Genomic DNA, 26317 nt, shown 5'->3' on the forward strand with positions numbered 1-26317 from the left:
GCATGGTCCCGGAGCCTGGCACTGGCGGAGTGTGTGTCTCCTGTGTGTAGCATCCATGTCTCTGGCCGGTCTGTGTCCCAGCGTCCCGCATGGTCCTGGAGCCTGACACTGGCGGAGTGTGTGTCTCCTGTGTGTAGCTTCCATGTCTCTGCCCGGTCTGTGGCCCAGCGTCCCGCATGGTCCCGGAGCCTGACACTGTCGTAGTGTGTGTCTCCTGTGTGTAGCTTCCATGTCTCTGCCCGGTCTGTGGCCCAGCGTCCCGCATGGTCCCGGAGCCTGACACTGGCGGAGTGTGTGTGTCTCCTGTGTGTAGCATCCATGTCTCTGGCCGGTCTGTGTCCCAGTTTCCCGCATGGTCCCGGAGCCTGACACTGGCGTAGTGTGTGTCTCCTGTGTGTAGCTTCCATGTCTCTGCCCGGTCTTTGTCCCAGCGTCCCGCATGGTCCCGGAGCCTGGCACTGGCGGAGTGTGTGTCTCCTGTGTGTAGCATCCATGTCTCTGGCCGGTCTGTGTCCCAGCGTCTCGCATGGTCCTGGAGACTAACACTGGTGGAGTGTGTGTCTTACCTGTGTGTGGCATCCATGTCTCTGGCCGGTCTGTGTCCCAGCGTCCCGCATAGTCCCGGAGCCTGACACTGGCGTAGTGTGTGTGTCTCCTGTGTGTAGCTTCCATGTCTCTGCCCGGTCTGTGTCCCAGCGTCCCGCATGGTCCCAGAGCCTGACACTTTTCTCTTCTTACCGCCAGAAGTTATATTCCACCCATGGAAGAAGGAGGAAAATGGAAACCAGACCCGGGTTATTCTATACACCATTGCACTGACTAATCCTCTGGCCCCCAAATCCGCCACAGTGACAGAGACTCAGGTCAGCGGGTATGATATACAGATGGGAGCGACGTCAGCACCTGTCGCCCGTTGCCTGACCCTCCTCCGCGCTTCTGTGTTGCAGACTCTCTACAAGGCCAGCCAGGAGAGCGAGTGCTACGTCATCGATGCCGAGGTGCTCACACACGATATACCTTACCACGATTACTTCTACACCATAAACCGCTACACGCTCACCAGAGTGGCCCGGAACAAGAGCCGGCTAAGGTACGGGCAGACCGGCGATGTGTATCGGTGACTAGATATCGGCTACATGTATACTGTAACCACCTCTCATTGCTGACTCCATAGGATCTCCACCGAGCTCCGGTACCGCAAGCAGCCCTGGGGGCTCGTCAAAACCTTCATCGAGAAAAACTTCTGGAGTGGTCTGGACGAATATTTCCACCATTTGGGTCAGTCCTTTATCTGTAATATTAGGCTGACGCCCGGCCCCGCCCGCCTTATACCAGCTGCATGTTTCTGTTTGCCCAGACTTTGTTATCTGTCGTTCCGCGGCCTGTAATAATACATCACTGTGTCGGCTCATTTATCACTTGTGGCTTATTTCCTGAAAACACCTGTTCGGGGGTTAGCTGCAATCAGTACCCCCCCCCCCCCCCGCATGTACACCCCTTCCCTCCCGTCCTTCTGTCTCCTGCACCCCTTCCCCCGTCCTTCCCTCCCGTCCTTCCCTCTCCTACACCCCTTCCCTCCCGTCCTTCTGTCTCCTGCAACCCTTCCCTCCTGTCCTTCTGTCTCCTACACCCCTTCCCTCCCGTCCTTCTGTCTCCTGCAACCCTTCCCTCCTGTCCTTCTGTCTCCTACACCCCTTCCCTCCCGTCCTTCTGTCTCCTGCAACCCTTCCCTCCTGTCCTTCCCTCTCCTACACCCCTTCCCTCCCGTCCTTCTGTCTCCTACACCCCTTCCCTCCCGTCCTTCCCTCTCCTACACCCCTTCCCTCCCGTCCTTCCCTCTCCTACACCCCTTCCCTCCCGTCCTTCTGTCTCCTACACCCCTTTCCCCCCCGTCCTTCCCTCTCCTACACCCCTTCCCTCCCAGCCTTCTGTCTCCTACACCCCTTCCCTCCCGTCCTTCCCTCTCCTACACCCCTTCCCTCCCGTCCTTCTGTCTCCTACATCCCTTCCCTCCCGTCCTTCTGTCTCCTGCACCTCTTCCCCTGTCCTTCTGTCTCCTGCACCCCTTCCCCCGTCCTTCCCTCTCCTGCAACCCTTCCTCCCCTTCCCCCCCCCCGTCCTTCTCTCTCCTACACCCCTTCCCTCCCAGCCTTCTGTCTCCTACACCCCTTCCCTCCCGTCCTTCTGTCTCCTACACCCCTTCCCTCCCGTCCTTCTGTCTCCTGCACCTCTTCCCCTGTCCTTCCCTCTCCTACACCCCTTGCCCCGTCCTTCCCTCTCCTACACCCCTTCCCCCGTCCTTCCCTCTCCTGCAACCCTTCCCTCCCGTCCTTCTGTCTCCTACACCCCTTCCCTCTCCTACACCCCTTCCCTCACAGCCTTCTGTCTCCTACACCCCTTCCCTCCCGTCCTTCCCTCTCCTACACCCCTTCCCTCCCGTCCTTCTGTCTCCTACACCCCTTCCCTCCCGTCCTTCCCTCTCCTACACCCCTTCCCTCCCGTCCTTCTGTCTCCTACACCCCTTCCCTCCCATCCTTCTGTCTCCTACACCCCTTCCCTCCTGTCCTTCCCTCTCCTACACCCCTTCCCTCCCGTCCTCTTTTCTCCTACAGCCCTTCCCTCCTGTCCTTCCCTCACCTACACCCCTTCCCTCCCATCCTTCTGTCTCCTGCACCTCTTCCCCTGTCCTTCTGTCTCCTGCACCCCTTCCCTTCCGTCCTTCCCTCTCCTACACCCCTTCCCTCCCGTCCTTCCCTCTCCTACACCCCTTCCCTCCCGTCCTTCCCTCTCCTACACCCCTTCCCTCCCGTCCTTCCCTCTCCTACACCCCTTCCCTCCCGTCCTTCCCTCTCCTACACCCCTTCCCCCCGTCCTTACCTCTCCTACACCCCTTCCCTCCCGTCCTTCTGTCTCCTACACCCCTTCCCCCCCCGTCCTTCCCTCTCCTACACCCCTTCCCTCCAAGCCTTTTGTCTCCTACACCCCTTCCCTCCCGTCCTTCTGTCTCCTACACCCCTTCCCTCCCGTCCTTCTGTCTCCTACACCCCTTCCCTCCCGTCCTTCTGTCTCCTACACCCCTTCCCTCCCGTCCTTCAGTCTCCTACACCCCTTCCCTCCCGTCCTTCAGTCTCCTACACCCCGTCCCTCCCGTCCTTCCCTCTCCTACACCCCTTCCCTCCCGTCCTTCCCTCTCCTACACCCCTTCCCTCCCGTCCTTCCCTCTCCTACACCCCTTCCCTCCCGTCCTTCCCTCTCCTACACCCCTTCCCTCCCGTCCTTCTGTCTCCTACACCCCTTCCCCCCCGTCCTTCCCTCTCCTACACCCCTTCCCTCCCCTCCTTCTGTCTCCTACACCCCTTCCCTCCCGTCCTTCTGTCTCCTACACCCCTTCCCTCCCGTCCTTCTGTCTCCTACACCCCTTCCCTCCCATCCTTCTGTCTCCTACACCCCTTCCCTCCCGTCCTTCAGTCTCCTACACCCCTTCCCTCCCGTCCTTCAGTCTCCTACACCCCGTCCCTCCCGTCCTTCCCTCTCCTACACCCCTTCCCTCCCGTCCTTCCCTCTCCTACACCCCGTCCCTTCCGTCCTTCCCTCTCCTACACCCCGTCCCTTACGTCCTTCCCTCTCCTACACCCCTTCCCTCCCGTCCTTCCCTCTCCTACACCCCTTCCCTCTCCTACACCCCTTCCCTCCCGTCCTTCCCTCTCCTACACCCCTTCCCTCCCGTCCTTCCCTCTCCTACACCCCTTCCCTCCCGTCCTTCCCTCTCCTACACCCCTTCCCTCCCGTCCTTCCGTCTCCTACACCCCTTCCCTCCCGTCCTTCCCTCTCCTACACCCCTTCCCTCCCGTCCTACCCTCTCCTACACCCCTTCCCTCCCGTCCTTCCGTCTCCTACACCCCTTCCCTCCCGTCCTTCCCTCTCCTACACCCCTTCCCTCCCGTCCTTCCCTCTCCTACACCCCTTCCCTCCCGTCCTTCCCTCTCCTACACCCCTTCCCTCCCGTCCTTCCCTCTCCTACACCCCTTCCCTCCCGTCCTTCCCTCTCCTACACCCCTTCCCTCCCGTCCTTCCCTCTCCTACACCCTTTCCCTCCCGTCCTTCCCTCTCCTACACCCCTTCCCTCCCAGCCTTCCGTCTCCTACACCCCTTCCCTCCCGTCCTTCTGTCTCCTACACCCCTTCCCTCCCGTCCTTCTGTCTCCTACACCCCTTCCCTCCCATCCTTCTGTCTCCTACACCCCTTCCCTCCCGTCCTTCTGTCTCCTACACCCCTTCCCTCCCGTCCTTCAGTCTCCTACACCCCGTCCCTCCCGTCCTTCCCTCTCCTACACCCCTTCCCTCCCGTCCTTCCCTCTCCTACACCCCTTCCCTCCCAGCCTTCTGTCTCCTACACCCCTTCCCTCCCGTCCTTCTGTCTCCTACACCCCTTCCCTCCCGTCCTTCTGTCTCCTACACCCCTTCCCTCCCGTCCTTCTGTCTCCTACATCCCTTCCCTCCCGTCCTTCAGTCTCCTACACCCCGTCCCTCCCGTCCTTCCCTCTCCTACACCCCGTCCCTCCCGTCCTTCCCTCTCCTACACCCCTTCCCTCCCGTCCTTCCCTCTCCTACACCCCGTCCCTCCCGTCCTTCCGTCTCCTACACCCCTTCCCTCCCGTCCTTCCGTCTCCTACACCCCTTCCCTCCCGTCCTTCCCTCTCCTACACCCCTTCGCTCCCATCTTTCCCTCTCCTACACCCCTTCCCTCCCGTCCTTCCCTCTCCTACACCCCGTCCCTCCCGTCCTTCCGTCTCCTACACCCCTTCCCTCCCGTCCTTCCGTCTCCTACACCCCTTCCCTCCCGTCCTTCCCTCTCCTACACCCCTTCCCTCCCGTCCTTCCCTCTCCTACACCCCTTCCCTCCAGTCCTTCCCTCTCCTACACCCCTTCCCTCCAGTCCTTCCCTCTCCTACACCCCTTCCCTCCAGTCCTTCCCTCTCCTACACCCCTTCCCTCCAGTCCTTCCCTCTCCTACACCCCTTCCCTCCCGTCCTTCCGTCTCCTACACCCCTTCCCTCCAGTCCTTCCCTCTCCTACACCCCTTCCCTCTCGTCCTTCCCTCTCCTACACCCCTTCCCTCCCGTCCTTCCCTCTCCTACACCCCTTCCCTCCCGTCCTTCCGTCTCCTACACCCCTTCCCTCCCGTCCTTCCCTCTCCTACACCCCTTCCCTCCCGTCCTTCCCTCTCCTACACCCCTTCCCTCCCGTCCTTCCCTCTCCTACACCCCTTCCCTCCCGTCCTTCCCTCTCCTACACCCCTTCCCTCCCGTCCTTCCCTCTCCTACACCCCTTCCCTCCCGTCCTACCCTCTCCTACACCCCTTCCCTCCCGTCCTTCCGTCTCCTACACCCCTTCCCTCCCGTCCTTCCCTCTCCTACACCCCTTCCCTCCCGTCCTTCCCTCTCCTACACCTCTTCCCTCCCGTCCTTCCCTCTCCTACACCCCTTCCCTCTCCTACACCCCTTCCCTCCCGTCCTTCCCTCTCCTACACCCCGTCCCTCCCGTCCTTCCCTCTCCTACACCCCTTCCCTCCCGTCCTTCCCTCTCCTACACCCCTTCCCTCCAGTCCTTCCCTCTCCTACACCCCTTCCCTCCAGTCCTTCCCTCTCCTACACCCCTTCCCTCCCGTCCTTCCGTCTCCTACACCCCTTCCCTCCCATCCTTCCGTCTCCTACACCCCTTCCCTCTTGTCCTTCCCTCTCCTACACCCCTTCCCTCCCGTCCTACCCTCTCCTACACCCCTTCCCTCCCGTCCTTCCGTCTCCTACACCCCTTCCCTCCCGTCCTTCCCTCTCCTACACCCCTTCCCTCCCGTCCTTCCCTCTCCTACACCCCTTCCCTCCCGTCCTTCCCTCTCCTACACCCCTTCCCTCCCGTCCTTCCCTCTCCTACACCCCTTCCCTCCCGTCCTTCCCTCTCCTACACCCCTTCCCTCCCGTCCTTCCCTCTCCTACACCCTTTCCCTCCCGTCCTTCCCTCTCCTACACCCCTTCCCTCCCGTCCTTCCCTCTCCTACACCCCTTCCCTCCCGTCCTTCCCTCCCGTCCTTCCCTCTCCTACACCCCTTCCCTCCCGTCCTTCCCTCTCCTACACCCCTTCCCTCCCGTCCTTCCCTCTCCTACACCCCTTCCCTCTCCTACACCCCTTCCCTCCCGTCCTTCCCTCTCCTACACCCCTTCCCTCCCGTCCTTCCCTCTCCTACACCCCTTCACTCCCGTCCTTCCCTCTCCTACACCCCTTCCCTCCCCTCCTTTTTTCTCCTACACTTTTTCCCTCCAGTCCTTCCCTCAGCTACACCCATTCCCCCCCCCCCCGTCCTTCAGTCTCCTACACCCCGTCCCTCCCGTCCTTCCCTCTCCTACACCCCTTCCCTCCCGTCCTTCCCTCTCCTACACCCCTTCCCTCCCAGCCTTCTGTCTCCTACACCCCTTCCCTCCCGTCCTTCTGTCTCCTACACCCCTTCCCTCCCGTCCTTCTGTCTCCTACACCCCTTCCCTCCCGTCCTTCTGTCTCCTACACCCCTTCCCTCCCGTCCTTCTGTCTCCTACACCCCTTCCCTCCCGTCCTTCAGTCTCCTACACCCCTTCCCTCCCGTCCTTCAGTCTCCTACACCCCTTCCCTCCCGTCCTTCCCTCTCCTACACCCCGTCCCTCCCGTCCTTCCGTCTCCTACACCCCTTCCCTCCCGTCCTTCCCTCTCCTACACCCCTTCCCTCCCGTCCTTCCCTCTCCTACACCCCTTCCCTCCAGTCCTTCCCTCTCCTACACCCCTTCCCTCCCGTCCTTCCGTCTCCTACACCCCTTCCCTCCCATCCTTCCCTCTCCTACACCCCTTCCCTCCCGTCCTTCCCTCTCCTACACCCCTTCCCTCCAGTCCTTCCCTCTCCTACACCCCTTCCCTCCCGTCCTTCTGTCTCCTACACCCCTTCCCTCCAGTCCTTCCCTCTCCTACACCCCTTCCCTCCCGTCCTTCCCTCTCCTACACCCCTTCCCTCCAGTCCTTCCCTCTCCTACACCCCTTCCCTCTTGTCCTTCCCTCTCCTACACCCCTTCCCTCCCGTCCTACCCTCTCCTACACCCCTTCCCTCCCGTCCTTCCGTCTCCTACACCCCTTCCCTCCCGTCCTTCCCTCTCCTACACCCCTTCCCTCCCGTCCTTCCCTCTCCTACACCCCTTCCCTCCCGTCCTTCCCTCTCCTACACCCCTTCCCTCCCGTCCTTCCCTCTCCTACACCCCTTCCCTCCCGTCCTTCCCTCTCCTACACCCTTTCCCTCCCGTCCTTCCCTCTCCTACACCCTTTCCCTCCCGTCCTTCCCTCTCCTACACCCCTTCCCTCCCGTCCTTCCCTCTCCTACACCCCTTCCCTCCCGTCCTTCCCTCTCCTACACCCCTTCCCTCCCGTCCTTCCCTCTCCTACACCCCTTCCCTCCCGTCCTTCCCTCTCCTACACCCCTTCCCTCCCGTCCTTCCCTCTCCTACACCCCTTCCCTCCAGTCCTTCCCTCTCCTACACCCCTTCCCTTCCGTCTCCTACACCCCTTCCTTCCCATCCTTCCCTCTCCTACACCCCTTCCCTCTCCTACACCCGTCTCCTACACCCCTTCCCTCCTATCCTTCCCTCTCCTACACCCCTTCCCTCTCCTACACCCCTTCCCTCCCGTCCTTCCCTCTCCTACACCCCTTCCCTCCCGTCCTTCCCTCTCCTACACCCCTTCACTCCCGTCCTTCCCTCTCCTACACCCCTTCCCTCCCCTCCTTTTTTCTCCTACACTTTTTCCCTCCAGTCCTTCCCTCAGCTACACCCATTCCCCCCCCCCCCCCCCCCGTCCTTCTGTCTCCTACACCCCTTCGATCCCGTCCTTCCCTCTCCTGCAACCCTTCCCTCCCAGCCTTCCCTCTCTTGCAACCCTTTCCTCCCAGCCTTCCGTCTCCTACACCCCTTCCCTCCCGTCCTTCCCTCTCCTACACCCCTTCCCTCCCGTCCTTCCGTCTCCTACACCCCTTCCCTCCCATCCTTCCCTCTCCTACACCCCTTCCCTCCCGCCCTTCCCTCCAGTCCTTCCCTCTCCTACACCCCTTCCCTCCCGTCCTTCCGTCTCCTACACCCCTTCCCTCCCATCCTTCCCTCTCCTACACCCCTTCCCTCCCGTCCTTCCCTCTCCTACACCCCTTCCCTCCAGTCCTTCCCTCTCCTACACCCCTTCCCTCCCGTCCTTCCCTCTCCTACACCCCTTCCCTCCCGTCCTTCCCTCTCCTACACCCCTTCCCTCCCGTCCTTCCCTCTCCTACACCCCTTCCCTCCCGTCCTTCCCTCTCCTACACCCCTTCCCTCCCGTCCTTCCCTCTCCTACACCCTTCACTCCTGTACTTTCCTCTCCTACACCCCTTCCCTCCCCTCCTTTTTTCTCCTACACTTTTTCCCTCCAGTCCTTCCCTCAGCTACACCCATTCCCCCCCCCCCCCGTCCTTCTGTCTCCTACACCCCTTCCCTCCCGTCCTTCCCTCTCCTGCAACCCTTCCCGCCCAGCCTTCCCTCTCTTGCAACCCTTTCCTCCCAGCCTTCCGTCTCCTACACCCCTTCCCTCCCGTCCTTCCGTCTCCTACACCCCTTCCCTCCCATCCATCCCTCTCCTACACCCCTTCCCTCCCGTCCTTCAGTCTCCTACACCCCTTCCCTCCCGTCCTTCCGTCTCCTACACCTCTTCCCTCCTGTCCTTGTGTCTCCTACACCCCTTCCCTCCCAACATTCCGTCTCCTTCACCCCTTCCCTCCCGTCCTTCCCTCTCCTACACCCCTTCCCTCCCGTCCTTCCCTCTCCTACACCCTTTCCCTCCCGTCCTTCCCTCTCCTTCTCCCCTTCCCTCCTGTCCTTCCCTCTCCTTCTCCCCTTCCCTCCTGTCCTTCCCTCTCCTACACCCCTTCCCTCCAGTCCTTCCCTCTCCTACACCCCTTCCCTCCAGTCTTTCCCTCTCCTACACCCCTTCCCTCCCGTCCTTCCCTCTCCTACACCCCTTCCCTCCCGTCCTTCCCTCTCCTACACCCCTTCCCTCCCGTCCTTCCCTCTCCTACACCCCTTCCCTCCCATCCTTCCCTCTCCTACACCCCTTCCCTCCCGTCCTTCCCTCTCCTACACCCCTTCCCTCCCGTCCTTCCCTCTCCTACACCCCTTCCCTCCCCTCCTTTTTTCTCCTACACTTTTTCCCTCCAGTCCTTCCCTCACCTACACCCCTTCCCTCTCCTACACCCCCCCCCCCCGTCCTTCTGTCTCCTACACCCCTTCCCTCCTTCCCTCTCCTGCAACCCTTCCCTCCCAGCCTTCCCTCTCTTGCAACCCTTTCCTCCCAGCCTTCCGTCTCCTACACCCTTTCCCTCCCGTCCTTCCTTCTCCTACACCCCTTCCCTCCCATCCTTCCCTCTCCTACACCCATTCCCTCCCGTCTCCTACACCTCTTCCCTCCTGTCCTTGTGTCTCCTACACCCCTTCCCTCCCAACATTCTGTCTCCTACACTCCTTGCCTCCTGTCCTTCCCTCTCCTACACTCCTTACCTCATGTCTACTACACCCCTTGTGGTGATGTAACTGGTGATGTCACATTGTGCGTTACACCCGGGTAAGCTGTGCCGCGTGGGTACAATGCCGCTGATGGGCGCGTAACTGGTGATGTCACATTGTGTATTATACCGGGTAAGCTGTGCCGCGTGGGTACAATGCCGCTGATGGGCACGTAACTGGTGATGTCACATTGTGCATTATACCGGGTAAGCTGTGCCGCGTGGGTACAATGCCGCTGATGGGCACGTAACTGGTGATGTCACATTGTGCGTTATACACGGGTAAGCTGTGCCGCGTGGGTACAATGCGGCGGATGGGCGCGTTACTGGGGATGTCACATTGTGCGTTATACACGGGTAAGCTGTGCCAGGTGGGTACAATGCCACGGATGGGCGCGTAACTGGTAATGTCACATTGTGCGTTATACACGGGTAAGCTGTGCCGCGTGGGTACAATGCAGCTGATGGGCACGTAACTGGTGATGTCACATTGTGCGTTATACACGGGTAAGCTGTGCCAGGTGGGTACAATGCCGCGGATGGGCACGTAACTGGTGCTGTCACATTGTGCGTTATACACGGGTAAGCTGTGCCAGGTGGGTACAATGCCGCGGATGGGCGCGTAACTGGTGCTGTCACATTGTGCGTTATACAGGGGTAAGCTGTGCCACGTGGGTACAATGCAGCTGATGGGCACGTAACTGGTGCTGTCACATTGTGCGTTTTACACGGGTAAGCTGTGCCAGGTGGGTACAATGCCGCGGATGGGCGCGTAACTGGTGCTGTCACATTGTGCGTTATACACGGGTAAGCTGTGCCGCGTGGGTACAATGCAGCTGATGGGCACGTAACTGGTGCTGTCACATTGTGCGTTATACACGGGTAAGCTGTGCCAGGTGGGTACAATGCCGCGGATGGGCGCGTAACTGGTGCTGTCACATTGTGCGTTATATATGGGTAAGCTGTGCCAGGTGGGTACAATGCCGCGGATGGGCGCGTACCTGGTGCTGTTACATTGTGCGTTATACACGGGTAAGCTGTGCCAGGTGGGTACAATGCCGCGGATGGGCGCGTAACTGGTGCTGTCACATTGTGCTTTCAGAGAATGAACTGACCAAAGCAGAGACGTCGTACCTGTCTGATCTCCACCGGCAGTCCCCCAAAGACAAGATCACCAAGATCACCTCTACGCGGCGCAGGAAGCGGCCGCACACTCACCTGCGCATTCCACATTTACAGGAAGTCCTCAGCCCGGTGACCACGCCCACAGACGAGGAGCGGCACCACCGCATCCGACATGTAGCAGGTCAGGAGCTGTCATGTGTCCGGTGCCAGAAGCCGCTGGTGCTGATCTAATACTACGTTCCTGACGACACGTGTTATGTTTAGGATGTCGGCACATGGTGACCGACATGGGGCCAGTTTTAGTGCTTTGATGGTGCTGGGATCAGGCTGAGTTCGGAAAAAGACGCGTTATGGGCCTGATTCAAGTCTGTTAACAAAGCAAAAAAGCCAGACCATACTGTACTGCAGGTGGGGCAGATGTAACAAGTGCAGACAGAGTAATGCGGGGTACACACTAATAGATTCCAGCGGCCACCGATACAGTTAACGTCATCCGCCCCCCTGCTCTGTTCATGCCGATGGTGATATTGGTTCACTCGCAAATTAATTCTCAAATGGACAAAACCATGCTGCACTGCAGGGGGGCAGATGTAACAGGTGCAGAGAGAGTTAGATTTGGGTGAGTTATTTTGTTTCTGTGCAGAGTAAATACTGGCTGCATTATTCTTACACTTCAATTTAGATTTCAGTTTGAATTAAATCCCCACCCAAATCTAACTCTCTCTGCACAAGTAACATCTGCCCCCCTGCAGTGCACATGGTTTTGTCCATTTGCCTTTACGGGGGATCCAGAATAAGGGCCATTTTAAGATTGCATGTACAGATGTGGGGGGGGGGGGGGGTGAGTGTCGTTAATGGCCGCTTGCATTGATGTTGATTGTATACACTGGACACCGTTAATGATATTAGCTGGGGTATAACGGACTGTAGATGATCCCTAATCCTGTATATTCCTATGGGACCACATCGGCTACAGTGATCCTGCCAACAGCTTGGGATCTGCCACATACGCTGCAGCGCTGCTGTATTTCCTTGCGGTGCATTGCTCTCCACTGAGCAACCTGCTGCCGTTTCCTGTGTGCGGAGGCCGTCACATGTGTGATTGTTGTTGTTGTTGTGTCTCTTTTGTCACTGCCTAAGGTTTCTCTGTTTGTTCCCAGGCTCCACTCAGACCAGACACGTTCCTGAGGACAGACACAGTCACCTGCAGAGCATCTCCAAGCTCCTCCTGGTGATCAGCTGCGTGTACGTTCCACTAGTGTTACATGTGTGTGTGTGTGCCAGTGTACTGGTACTAGGTCATGCTCTCCTGCGTGTAAGCGGATTGGCTGGGGGCACAGGGTCACGTGTCGCTGGTCTAGACATAAGTAACAGAATCAGACACCGCGAGCGAGGCCCTGGCCATGTGGGCCTCCACCCGGGCTCCGCGTGCTGACCAGCTGGGCCGCCTGTCTGTAGTCAGTACGAGGCCTTTTCCCATCGCTCCTGAATTCTGCTGTATAATAGAGGAACCTCTATCTACCAGTACACACACAATGTCTGCAGAGGAAAGGCCCCATACGCCGTCAGATCGGGGGAATTCACATGTTTGACATCCGATCCGAATCGCGGTCATGCTCGCATCGGGTTGTAGGTCGGACGTGCGATAAATCGGATGTGCAGCCATCAGCGGCGCATGTTAGGTACTTTGTGGCCCTGTAATGTACCCCCGGCAGCTCCCTCGCATGGAAGCCGTCCCAGAGACCTGCCGCGGGAGTCAGACAGCAATGGCACCAGAACCGAGGGATTTAATGCCATCAGCGGGAGCATGGAGCACAAGAAGAGTAGGAGAATCACGTGATGGAGTCGGGCCCTGCCCATGTACAGCGCGGCCTCCTCCTCTCTGCTGGCAGCCGCCCAACGCCGTACAGCCTGAGCACATGACCCTACTGCACCTGTGCGGAGTTCTGGAAAATTGGTGCAGCTGCCATTCTTCCACTGATTTCGCAGGACTCGGGTGATCTCAGGGGGGACTCAGGGGCCCGTGTGCACTGCGCACACTGCACGCATTATAATTATGCCCTGCTCGTAAGCGCTTACATTCTAAAGCCAAGCTGATATTGTATCAGGGTTCACATAGTACACCTGTGCTGGGAGCAATGGCTGTCCATCAGGACACTTGTTGTCTGGACGGGTTTGTCAGGGATTATCCAGTGTTATTATGGGATTGCTGCAATGGGTTCCGGGCTGTATGACACCGTTACTGTGTAATCCTGGCAGCAGCTGACTGCAGTCTCCCCGGGATGTACTACCGGGGACTGAGTGCTAATATTTACCATGTAACATGGCAGCCGAATCATCATATGAATGCAAACTCTACACACGCTGCCCCCCAGTGGATGTGCACTGGTACTACATGTTACACCATCGCCCTGAGCAATGCTATGATGCCTCATATTCACCAGGGCACAGTTATGTACAGTATATAAGGAATGCCAGGCATGGGACACGTGTGCCATATGTTCGGTCCGGAGAATGATGGATGATTAGCAGCTGTGTCCAGTGTCATGCCAGCTGTGCCCACATGCCAGCACCAGCAGAGATGAACCTTAGGAAGCTGAAACTGTTACCTGGCCCAGTATTTATGATATTCCTGTAGATGTATCAGTCACGCGTGGGAACGTTCTCCATGTTCCGTGTTCTGTAGACGCCGGGCACCGCTCACATGTTCTCTCTGTCCTTACAGACTCTTGCTACTGGTCATTCTGAACATGATGCTCTTCTACAAGCTGTGGATGCTGGAGTACAGCACCCAAGTGCTAACCACGTGGCAGGGACTCCGACTACAGGAGAGGTATAAACCCAGGGGGGAGATCCTGGCAGAGGGTACCATCCCACGGCCCACCGGGCACTAACCTCGCTCTCTCCCGTCCAGCCCCCTACCACAGTCAGAAGAAGAATGGACCCAGCTACTGGAGTCTCAGCAGAAACACCACGACACAGAGCTGCAGAAGTGGAGGCAGATTATCAAGTCATCCGTGATGCTGCTGGACCAGGTACAGCCGGAGGGGGTTCTGAGGTGCTGGGAGGACCTCTAATGCTATTTCATGGGAGACCGCACATGGCAACCACTGTCACACAACGTATGCGCAGTGTCCCCAAACAGTGCCAAAGAACAGTCTACAGTCCAGTGATATGTGGAAATACCGTCCGAATAGCAGGCCGTAATGTTCTCTAACTCCACGCTGCACCCACAGATAGTCATATACATTAGTGCAAGCAACACCGCCATACATCTGCCCAACATTCTGCCCCTAGGGCTCTGTAGAGAGGGCAGACATTGCTAATAAGGGTGATGCAGCTCTGACTTACTGTGGGATATGTGGGAGAGTTACCAGTGATGTCACACCAGGCATAACTGACTTACTGTGCGGCAGCCTGTAGTGACATCATGTGTAGGAGAGTTACCAGTGATGTCACACCAGGCATAACTGACTTACTGTGCGGCAGCCTGTAGTGACATCATGTGTAGGAGAATTACCAGTGATGTCACACCAGGCATAACTGACTTACTGTGCGGCAGCCTGTAGTGACATCATATGTAGGAGAGTTACCAGTGATGTCACACCAGGCATAATTGGCTTACTGTGCGGCAGCCTGTAGTGACATCATATGTAGGAGAGTTACCAGTGATGTCACACCAGGCATACCTACTTACTGTGCAGCAGCCTGTAGTGACATCATCTGTAGGAGAATTACCAGTGATGTCACACCAGGCATAACTGACTTACTGTGTGGCAGCCTGTAGTGACATCATATGTAGGAGAATTACCAGTGATGTCACACCAGGCATAACTGACTTATTGTGCGGCAGCCTGTAGTGACATCATGTGTAGGAGAGTTACCAGTGATGTCACACCAGGCATAACTGACTTACTGTGCGGCAGCCTGTAGTGACATCATATGTAGGAGAGTTACCAGTGATGTCACACCAGGCATACCTACTTACTGTGCAGCAGCCTGTAGTGACATCATATGTAAGAGAATTACCAGTGATGTCACACCAGGCATAATTGGCTTACTGTGCGGCAGCCTGTAGTGACATCATATGTAGAAGAGTTACCAGTGATGTCACACCAGGCATACCTACTTACTGTGCGGCAGCCTGTAGTGACATCATATGTGGGAGAGTTACCAGTGATGTCACACCAGGCGTAACCGACTTACACTGTACTGTGCGGCAGCCTGTAGTGACATCATAAGTCAGAGAGTTACCAGTGATGTCACACCAGGCATAACCTACTTACACTGTACTGTGCAGCAGCCTGTAGTGACATCATATGTGGGAGAGTTACCAGTGATGTCAAACCAGGCATAACTGACTTACTGTGCGGCAGCCTGTAGTGACATCATATGTAGGAGAGTTACCAGTGATGTCACACCAGGCATAACTGACTTACACTGTACTGTGCAGCAGCCTGTAGTGACATCATATGTGGGAGAGTTACCAGTGATGTCACACCAGGCATAACCGACTTACACTGTACTGTGCGGCAGCCTGTAGTGACATCATATGTTGGAGAGTTACCAGTGATGTCACACCAGGCATAACCGACTTACTGTGCAGCAGCCTGTAGTGACATCATATGTAGGAGAGTTACCAGTGATGTCACACCAGGCATAACCGACTTACTGTGCGGCAGCCTGTAGTGACATCATATGTAGGAGAGTTTCCAGTGATGTCACACCAGGCATAACTGACTTACTGTGCAGCAGCCTGTAGTGACATCAAATGTCGGAGAGTTACCAGTGATGTCACACCAGGCATAACCGACTTACACTGTACTGTGCGGCAGCCTGTAGTGACCTCATATGTTGGAGAGTTACCAGTGATGTCACACCAGGCATAACCGACTTACTGTGCAGCAGCCTGTAGTGACATCATATGTAGGAGAGTTACCAGTGATGTCACACCAGGCATAACTGACTTACTGTGCGGCAGCCTGTAGTGACATCATATGTAGGAGAGTTCCCAGTGATGTCACACCAGGCATAACTGACTTACTGTGCAGCAGCCTGTAGTGACATCAAATGTCGGAGAGTTACCAGTGATGTCACACCAGGCATAACTGACTTACTGTGCAGCAGCCTGTAGTGACATCATATGTAGGAGAGTTACTAGTGATGTCACACCAGGCATACCTACTTACTGTGCGGCAGCCTGTAGTGACATCATATGTAGGAGAGTTACCAGTGATGTCACACCAGGCATAACTGACTTACTGTGCGGCAGCCTGCAGTGACATCATATGTAGGAGAGTTACCAGTGATGTCACACCAGGCATAACCAACTTACTGTGCAGCAGCCTGTAGTGACATCATATGTAGGAGAGTTACCAGTGATGTCACACCAGGCATAACCGACTTACTGTGCAGCAGCCTGTAGTGACATCATATGTAGGAGAGTTACCAGTGATGTCACACCAGGCATAACCGACTTACTGTGCAGCAGCCTGTAGTGACATCATATGTAGGAGAGTTACCAGTGATGTCACACCAGGCATAACCGACTTACACTGTACTGTGCGGCAGCCTGTAGTGACATCATATGTCGGAGAGTTACCAGTGATGTCACACCAGGCATAACTGACTTACTGTGCGGCAGCCTGTAGTGACATGATATGTGGGAGAGTTCCCAGTGATGTCACACCAGGCATAACTGACTTACTGTGCAGCAGCCTGTAGTGACATCATATGTCGGAGAGTTACCAGTGATGTCACACCAGGCATAACTGACTTACTGTGCAGCAGCCTGTAGTGACATCATATGTAGGAGAGTTACTAGTGATGTCACACCAGGCATACCTACTTACTGTGCGGCAGCCTGTAGTGACATCATATGTCGGAGAGTTACCAGTGATGTCACACCAGGCATAACTGACTTACTGTGCAGCAGCCTGCAGTGACATCATATGTAGGAGAGTTACCAGTGATGTCACACCAGGCATAATCGACTTACTGTGCAGCAGCCTGTAGTGACATCATATGTGGGAGAGTTACCAGTGATGTCACACCAGGCATAACCGACTTACACTGTACTGTGCGGCAGCCTGCAGTGACATCATATGTAGGAGAGTTACCAGTGATGTCACACCAGGCATAATCGACTTACTGTGCAGCAGCCTGTAGTGACATCATATGTGGGAGAGTTACCAGTGATGTCACACCAGGCATAACCGACTTACTGTGCAGCAGCCTGTAGTGACATCATATGTCGGAGAGTTACCAGTGATGTCACACCAGGCATAACCGACTTACTGTGCGGCAGCCTGTAGTGACATCATATGTGGGAGAGTTACCAGTGATGTCACACCAGGCATAACCGACTTACTGTGCAGCAGCCTGTAGTGACATCATATGTAGGAGAGTTACCAGTGATGTCACACCAGGCATAACTGACTTACTATGCGACAGCCTGTAGTGACATCATATGTAGGAGAGTTCCCAGTGATGTCACACCAGGCATAACCAACTTAATGTGCAGCAGCCTGTAGTGACATCATATGTGGGAGAGTTACCAGTGATGTCACACCAGGCATAACTGACTTACTGTGCGGCAGCCTGTAGTGACATCATATGTCGGAGAGTTACCAGTGATGTCACACCAGGCATAACTGACTTACTGTGCGGCAGCCTGCAGTGACATCATATGTAGGAAGAGTTACCAGTGATGTCACACCAGGCATAATCGACTTACTGTGCAGCAGCCTGTAGTGACATCACATGTAGGAGAGTTACCAGTGATGTCACACCAGGCATAACCGACTTACACTGTACTGTGCAGCAGCCTGTAGTGACATCATATGTAGGAGAGTTACCAGTGATGTCACACCAGGCATAACCGACTTACTGTGCAGCAGCCTGTAGTGACATCATATGTAGGAGAGTTACCAGTGATGTCACACCAGGCATAAACGACTTACTGTGCGGCAGCCTGTAGTGACATCATATGTGGGAGAGTTACCAGTGATGTCACACCAGGCATAACCGACTTACTGTGCAGCAGCCTGTAGTGACATCATATGTAGGAGAGTTACCAGTGATGTCACACCAGGCATAAACGACTTACTGTGCAGCAGCCTGTAGTGACATCATATGTAGGAGAGTTACCAGTGATGTCACACCAGGCATAACCGACTTACTGTGCAGCAGCCTGTAGTGACATCATATGTAGGAGAGTTACCAGTGATGTCACACCAGGCATAACTGACTTACTATGCGGCAGCCTGTAGTGACATCATATGTAGGGTTACAGCACATGTGATCATATGTGTTGGTTGTAAAGTGCTGTGTCTCTGCCTGTCCCTGTGTCGGGTTGCAGTACATGTGATCATATGTGTGGATTGCGTGTTGCTGGGTCTCTGCCTGTCCCTGTGTAGGGTTGCAGCATGTGCGATCATACGTGTGGATTGCGTGTTGCTGGGTCTCTGGCTGTCCCTGTGTAGGGTTGCAGTACATGTGATCATAGGTGTGGATTGCGTGTTGCCATGTCTCTGCCTGTCCCTGTGTAGGGTTGCAGTACATGTGATCATACGTGTGGATTGCGTGTTGCCATGTCTCTGCCTGTCCCTGTGTAGGGTTGCAGTACATGTGATCATACATGTTAATTGCGTGTTGCTGGGTCTCTGCCTGTCCCTGTATAGGGTTGCACATACAATCATACGTGACTGTCCCTTCCTGTAACACGTGTCTCTCTTCCCTTCCCCAGATGAAAGACTCCTTGATAAACCTTCAGAATGGGATTGCTTCACGAGATCTGGCCTCGGAGTCGGAGGACAAACCCTACCAGTGACCATCCCCACAGGGGCCGGCGGGAGATAGCGTGCAATATGTGTATAGAGAAGATTTCTATGTAGATACATATATATATGTATACTATGAATACAAATTTATATTCTAAAATGACTTTTACGAAGCAGCTGTACAGAGGGGTCCGTCCCCAGCTGCTAGAGACCTTTGGCTCGGAGATACTGGGAGTGGTGTTCCTGACGGCTTTCTCAGCGTTATTGCTCTGAAGAAAGAAGAGCGCAGCTTTCACGCGGTCCGTGGTATTATTCTGCGCCGTTGCTCTACCTCCGACACCTGCAAACCTTGCTGATGTCAGCTCTGACGCACCCCTGAGATCTACAATGGTGCCCCCCAAATGGATAGGTGCTGAGATGACAAACGGAGGCACCCCCAGAACTAGGAGAGCATGGAGCACAAGGCACAATAGCTCTGTGCGGACTTACTAACTGCCACCGAGCAATAGTCCTACCAACCCGGGAAGCGCAGTATCCGCGCAGTGCGCTTCCTCCTGTGCGGAGCAATATGTGGGAGACCATCGTTTTTATAACTTTTTTTTTCTTGAGTAATTTAAAGCTTGAATATTAGGCATTTATTTGTCTTACTTTTTGAATGTCAGTTCCTTGTGTGGAATTCGCTGCGGTCCCTGCAGCTATTCTTCCCTAAGCAGCGGCTGTAGGCCGTCTCTGCGGAACCTGGTCACACCAATGTTTGGTGCTAAGGACTAGTGATTATATTATTTATTTTCTGTCTTTTTCCGAACCCCAATGAGTTTAATCAATGGTGGTTCCTCCCAAATACAATGCGGGACAAACGTGAGAGGACAGCGCCAATGTTTACTATAGGATACTGTTAGACTGATGACACGATTACGACTCGGTGCCAAATTAACACCCAAATTTGGGACTAAGGTTCCCTAATCATCACGGCAATTGTTAAATTCTTTTGAATGCCTGACTAAAATGGGTTAGTGTAAATCAATGATTCTGCTGGTGTGACCAGTACCCTGATGAAAGCTGGTACCATAGAGAGGGCTGTAACATGGCGCGTTTCGCTTGTCCCTCATTGCATTTGGTGTTCTGGGCGATTATTCCAGGAGCTGTTGCTGCAAGTTAGTATGAATGACTGTTTGTCAAACTATGAATGTGTCTGTTTAGATAGAAACAAATCTCTAAGTATATAAGGGAATGCTGCTAGATACTAAGAGGTCCTCTAGACTATGATGTAGATAAGCTGCGAGCGCAGGTGACCCATCGCTATGCCCAACGCCAGCTCCTTTAGAAAGGGCTTTTGGTTAACCAGCCGGCTTTGGTTGACATTGCCATATATCTGCTTAGTGGAGATGATGGTTGGACAGTTCTGCCATGTAGATGACGCTAGGGTAGCTGGCTGCCTGTACCGTGTGGTGGGGGACTGGGTGCATAGTGTGGGGGCGTAGCTCTGCTTTCCAGTATTGGCACAATCTCTGTGTCTGCTAAGCTGGGTACATGCTATACGATATAATGCATACACACTGTGCCATCTTCCAGCGATATATCGTCAGTGCAGGAGTCAGCCGTTAATGACGATATCCCTGGACGGACGACACAGGATGTCGTCGCTGATCTGCTTGAGCCCGCATACAGCGCATATGCACTATGTGATGTGAACGATTTATCATTGCGACACGCGTCGCCCATTACATCGATAGCCTGTACCCAGCTGTAGACGGCCAGGTTAGTTGTATCATCGCACATGTTCTTCCAACAGGTAGTCCTGCGATTCCAAAGATTGGGTGAGGAGGTGCCGCCCCGTTGCTCCCTCGCCCGCCTGGTCTGTAGTCACAGGGTGACACCCGTATGCGCTGTCCCAGACCGAAGGTAGCCCTGGTCGGCGCTGGCGATTTACGCAGATCCACAGATCGACTAGTGTATTTATCATGATTTATTTATTAACAATCAACACTTCCCCCCGTCCAAGCCCCGCCCCCGTGTCGCCCCGCGCCGTCGGCACCTTGTACATTGCGCTGAAGCTTTCACCTTTATTGTTTGTCAGATTTCCAATCAATGTTGGGAATCGTTATGTTTCTGACCCTGTAGAATATTCCAAAGAGATCAGACCTCTGAATTGTAGATCTACAGACGTCATCTCCCCATTCAGTTATTATTGCAACGTAGAAATATCTTCTGTTCTATACGAGATGGAACCTTCTAGATGCGAGATCCAGCCCCCCGGCACGAGTATATGTATGTATGTATGTGTATATATATATATATATATATATATATATATATATATACCATCGCAGTTCTGCCGAGGATCTAGGGGTGTAATTGCTAAGGTGCAGATTTTTACAAGTGGAGATGTTGCCCCTAGCAACTAGATTTCAGCTATTATCTTCTAGTAAGTGCTGGATAAATGATGAGCAGAAGGGTGTGGACCTTAGTGTCAACAGTGTCTAGGTCGATATTCAGTAGGTTGACCCCAAAGGGTTAACAGGCAGAAGGAAAAATGTTGACATTTTCGACAGGTCGACATTAACAAAATTCCGATGCAAGCAAAGGGTGACAGGGAAGTGTAGGCGTATGAAATTGAAAAAAAAAAAAAATTGGTGCTATTGTCGACACCTGTCAGCATGGGCCCACAATTAGTGCCCGATTCAGGCCGACAACCATATCGACCTTTTGTCAAAGTCGACTTAGTGCCTGGTGACCGTATGGGGTCGACCTATCGTTCGGATACCAAGTACAGTACGAGTAGTTGCCGTGGGTATAATTTCCACTTGTACAATGCTGCAATTTGGTCACTGTCCCTCTTTGAGCACTAATTTGTCCCTGATATACCCCCACTGATAATTCTATATCTCCTTTATTCTATTTTGCACCTTGAACTTTGTTCATTCCCCGCCTGGCGTGAGACCCTGCGGACCCTGCCCCCATGTCATTGCGCCACGAGCACAACGTGACCGGTTAAGCGATCGGCGTACCCCTGCCCCGGCTAATATTGCACTTTTGCCTCTCTTCCGTTTGCTTTACCTTGTTGTGGAATGTGGTACAGAATCCCCCCCCCCCCCCCCCGGGTGTGTGTGTGTGTGTGTGCGTGTGGGGGCTACGAATGTGACCTTGCATTTGTCCCGTGCTTATAACCATGCTGCTATTTTTGGGTTTGCTTTTGTGGCAGCACAATCTGAACGCTCGCTGTACTTGGCTGTGTACCCAGATTTGCTTTCCACATCGTTTGTTTATTTGGGGTGGGGGATGGTGTTGACATGTCTGGGTGAGAGGACTTCTTATTAGAGGATGCTGCATGCCGACACACGTAACGACCCCTGTCTTAGGGATAGGAGTTTGTGTTTCAGAGTGGACCCCCAGTCCTAGGCGGAGGTCTGTCTCCGATGATTAGTATTACGGCACTTATTTGCATGTTGTGTGTACATGATATAGCTCTTGGACATGTGATGTTCTCTGTGTGTCGGGCTGGTCCTGATGGCACAAGGTGCGCAGGATAAGTGCAGCCACTGTACCGAAAGCATGTTGTGCTCTGTGGTGGATAACCCCAGGGGCCCCGAGAGAATCACCCCAGCAACGGAGTACATTATAAATATGCAAATCACATCATGGCGGACGCCTGCGGTTTCTCTGTGGGCCGCCGCTTTCTCTCCCACATCTTCTAAGTCAATGTTCCCTTTTTAAGAAGCTAAAATGATGGGGGGGGGGGGGGCGACTAAAGTTAGGTTAAAGGTGACACCGTCTAAGTTCCAATGATAGAAAGCGTCTGCAGAATGTGGGTCTCATTAGTGGGTCCAGTGTTTTGTAGAACAGAAGCATCTGCTTTCCCAGTATGTCATTTGGATTGTGTCATCGCTGGTTCGGAACCAGTGACCTCAGCGCACCTGTATACTGTATATACCACCCATACGCCAAGAGGCCGCTGCTACACACTCGGATATTTTATATGGATCCTGGGGTCCGCGGGGCCTGGCAGGTGGGGAGGGGGACTTGCACCAGGTTCGGTTCTTTACTTAGAACCTGACTTCTGTGTATGTGATAATTGGGTTTGTCTGGCTTCTGTGCTGGGATCAGAGATGAGCTGGGTGCAGATTTGGAGCCTCAATACGTCCCCTAGATCCAAAGTAGCAATTTAGGTTGACTGCTATTGGTCGACATCCAGTAATGGTTAACACGTGAGTTGTTTCCATACTACTATCCACGTGGACCACGTATGGGAACAGTGAAGTAGCCCAAGTCCTGGGGAGCGAAACATTGTGCTATGCTAATTTGGGGTCAGTCTACAAATTGACACCAAAAACCATGAAAACTCATGTCAACTATTTCAGTGCCGACCGTATTCTCATGTTGACTGTGTGCAAGTCAAGCTAGACACCCTATGATCCCCAGCCACAATAATAATATCCAGCAGGCTCGGGCGTCCGACTGACAGCACAGCTCAGGGTGGAACCAGTGCTTCCAGTGTCCCCAGTAACGGAGGCTGACATATCCTGTATACTCTCACTGGGACTGGATCAGCCTAGCGCCATTCCCCCTCCCCAGGCCAAGCATCGCCTTGGTTTGGCAGCGATAAGCGTCCCCGCCATTCGCAGTGGTTATGTGTGTTATCCTGCCGGCCTCTTGGCGTGGGGTCTGCTGTGCGCCGCCTGGTGCTTAGCTGAGCGATGCGGATGGTGCCGCCATACTGCGTGATGATAACGCCATTGCTACAGTCGTCTGGGCATTAATTGTTTTTTGTTTTATGTGAGAGAGGAGGTCGTGCGGGCGTGAGATCGGAATCTATATTATTACTTATTGTGCTATTGCTGAAATCTCTATATTTTTATGAATTGTGAAGGGACTATAATTGTTCTGCGCCTCATACAGGTCAATGCATGGGAATGGCCAGACCCCATAGTGGCTGAATGTTAATTCTGTTTACAAGATGTAGGAGGGTAATTACTAATTGGTGCTGCCTGCAAATGTTCATTTAGTTATATTGCAAGAATCACGGCGCCTGCTGCTTGCTGACCCACACGGATCCTTTCCTGGTGCCGCATGGAGGGGGGTGGGGGTACCCTGCCCCTCCCCCTCCTATACTGCTGGGATCCATTAGACAGTCTGACAGCCCCCCCTTCCGTACTGCTGGGATCAGTCCCTCCTGTACTGCCGGGATCCATTCCAACGTTGGCCCTCCAGATGTTATGAAACTACAGATCCCAGCATGCTTTGCCACGGTTTTGCTATTAGAGAATGCTAGAACTATTGCAAAGCATGCTGGGATGTGTAGTTTCAAAACATCTGGAGGGCCAACGTTGGACATGTCTGAAAGCCCCCCCCCATACACACACATGTACTGCTGGGATCCATTACACAGTCTGACCCACCCCCCCCCATACACACACCTGTACTGCCGGGATCCATTACACAGTCTGACACCCCCCCCCCTCCTGTACTGCTGGGATCCATTACACAGTCTGACCCCCCCCCCCCTGTACTGCTGGGATCCATTACACAGTCTGACCCCCCCCCCCTCCTGTACTGCTGGGATCTGTTAGACAGTCTGACAGCTCTCCCCCCCCCCCCCCCCCCCCTGTACTGCTGGGATCCATTAGACAGTTTGACCCCCCCCGTACAGCTGGGATCTGTAGACAGTCTGACCCCCCCCCCCCCCCCTCCTGTACTGCTGGGATCCATTAGACAGTTTGACACCCACCCCACCCCCCCCCCCCCCCGTACAGCTAGGATCTGTTAGTCTGACAGCTCCCCTCCTGTACTGCTGGGATCTTTTATACAGTCTGACAGCCCCCTTCTTGCGTTTCGGGGTGTGGAGTGTAGCAACCAACCCACTGATGGTGCAGGGCAGCAGACCATTCTATTGCGTCAGGTATATTACACGTGTGCAGCCTTAGAGATCTGGGGGGTGCGGGTTGTGCTACCGGGTACTTGGTTACCGGCCTCTGGAATTCGAGAACTTTAACTGTAAAATAAAAGAATAAAACCTTTTGCGCTGTGCGCAGGGGGAGTCGTTTCCTGGGGCCCGGTGATATAAGTATATAATGGCTACTCTGCCAAATCTCAATGTGAAATAGCTAGGACTCAACTATGAATAAAAAACAAGTATTGCAATGCGGGACGTGACTGTTGTCTTTTGTGCAGTGTGACTACGCGTTATCCTCCCGAGAACGGTACAGTTGTGTCCTCCACTGCACCAGGAGGCACCAGGGGACTGTGCGGAGGGGTTTGTGTGGCTGAGGGGCAGATGTACTAAGACTTGGACAGAGGTAAAGAACCAGCCAATCAGCTCCTGTCATTTTCCACACAGCCCGTAAAGGTTAGGAGATCATTGGTGAGGACAGTGAGATCTATTTACCAAGCCCTGAAGAGAGACACTGGGGAGAAATAAAGTACAGCCAATATGCCCCCAACTGCCATATTGCATACTGGGTTTGAAAAAAAATGTCAGTTAGGATCTTGTTGACTGGTACTTTATCTCTGTCCACATTATCTCTGGCCAAGGCTTAGTAAATAGACCTGCTTTATCTCTCTCCAGTATATACTGTAGAGGCTAGTGAGGCTGCAGCTGTTACATTGTAGCACTCTGCGCACAGATCAGAGACTCAGGGTGTCCATACACTGCAGCTGTTACATTGTAGCACTCTGCGCACAGGTCAGAGACTCCTACATTGTAGCACTCTGTGTACAGATCAGAGACTCGGTGCCCATACACTGCAGCTGTTACATTGTAGCACTCTGCGCACAGATCAGAGACTCAGGGTGTCCATACACTGCAGCTGTTACATTGTAGCACTCTGCGCACAGGTCAGAGACTCAGGGTGCCCATACACTGCAGCTGTTACATTGTAGCACTCTGCGCACAGATCAGAGACTCAGGGTGCCCATACACTGCAGCTGTTACATTGTAGCACTCTGCGCACAGATCAGAGACTCAGGGTGCCCATACACTGCAGCTGTTACATTGTAGCACTCTGTGCACAGATCAGAGACTCAGGGTGCCCATACACTGCAGCTGTTACATTGTAGCACTCTGCGAGCCGCCGCGACGCATGCCATCTGTTGTGATGGATTGCATGCGTCCCTGATTCCCGCCCGTCTCCCTGCCAGGAGGGAGGCCCCAGAACGGGCAGCCGGTCCCACCACCTGGTCGGGTCCAATGCGCACGGGACCACGCATAGGACCTGACTGCATGTCAGGGAGAGACGATCTGGTCCGATTTAACAGCCGAAATTTGACGTAATCGGCCACAATCTGAGCAAATCGCCTCAGTGTATGGGCACCTTTAGTCTCCTGGTGCATCCTCGGTGAGCAGAATGCCCGTGCACCCGTCCTATGACCAACACTGAATGGATATGGCTTGATGGTGTCATTAGTGCCATTGTACACCAGGACCGCCTACTTGATGACATCATAAAGAGATGAGGCATGAGGTACGGTGTGGCCGGTATTTATCATTCTCCGCAATTGTGCTTAATGTGGCGGTCACCATCCGGGCCGTCCTGAGATAAAGTGTTCCCCACCCATTATACACACCTGCGTCCAGAGATAAAGTGATCCCCACCCGTTATACACTATACACACCTGCGTCCAGAGATAAAGTGTTCCCCACCCGTTATACACTATACACACCTGCGTCCAGAGATTGTGTTCCCCACCCGTTATACACTATACACACCTGCGTCCAGAGATAAAGTGTTCCCCACCCGTTATACACTATACACACCTGTGTCCAGAGATAAAGTGTTCCCCACCCGTTATACACACCTGCGTCCAGAGATAAAGTGATCCCCACCCGT

At 54.5% G+C, this 26317-nt stretch overlaps 1 protein-coding gene across 9 annotated transcripts in view; it reads left to right on the forward strand.

Moving 5' to 3' along the window:
- GRAMD1B (GRAM domain containing 1B) overlaps window positions 1-23885 on the forward strand; it is a 211784-nt gene extending 187899 nt beyond the window's left edge. For 8 of the 9 annotated variants that reach the window (XM_083163519.1, XM_083163520.1, XM_083163521.1 and 5 more), the window contains 8 exons: window positions 745-863; window positions 948-1090; window positions 1175-1278; window positions 10691-10894; window positions 11874-11958; window positions 13439-13546; window positions 13628-13748; window positions 18461-23885. In XM_083163519.1, the coding sequence (XP_083019645.1) occupies window positions 745-863; window positions 948-1090; window positions 1175-1278; window positions 10691-10894; window positions 11874-11958; window positions 13439-13546; window positions 13628-13748; window positions 18461-18544 (968 nt within the window). In that variant the 3' untranslated portion in view covers window positions 18545-23885. The remainder of the gene's footprint in view (window positions 1-744; window positions 864-947; window positions 1091-1174; window positions 1279-10690; window positions 10895-11873; window positions 11959-13438; window positions 13547-13627; window positions 13749-18460) is intronic. The other variant, XM_083163515.1, reaches the window with a different exon arrangement.
- The last annotated feature ends 2432 nt before the right edge of the window (window positions 23886-26317 follow it).

Source organism: Crinia signifera, chromosome 19 (assembly GCF_055691185.1).
Source record: "Crinia signifera chromosome 19, ASM5569118v1, whole genome shotgun sequence".
Taxonomy (NCBI): domain Eukaryota; kingdom Metazoa; phylum Chordata; class Amphibia; order Anura; family Myobatrachidae; genus Crinia; species Crinia signifera.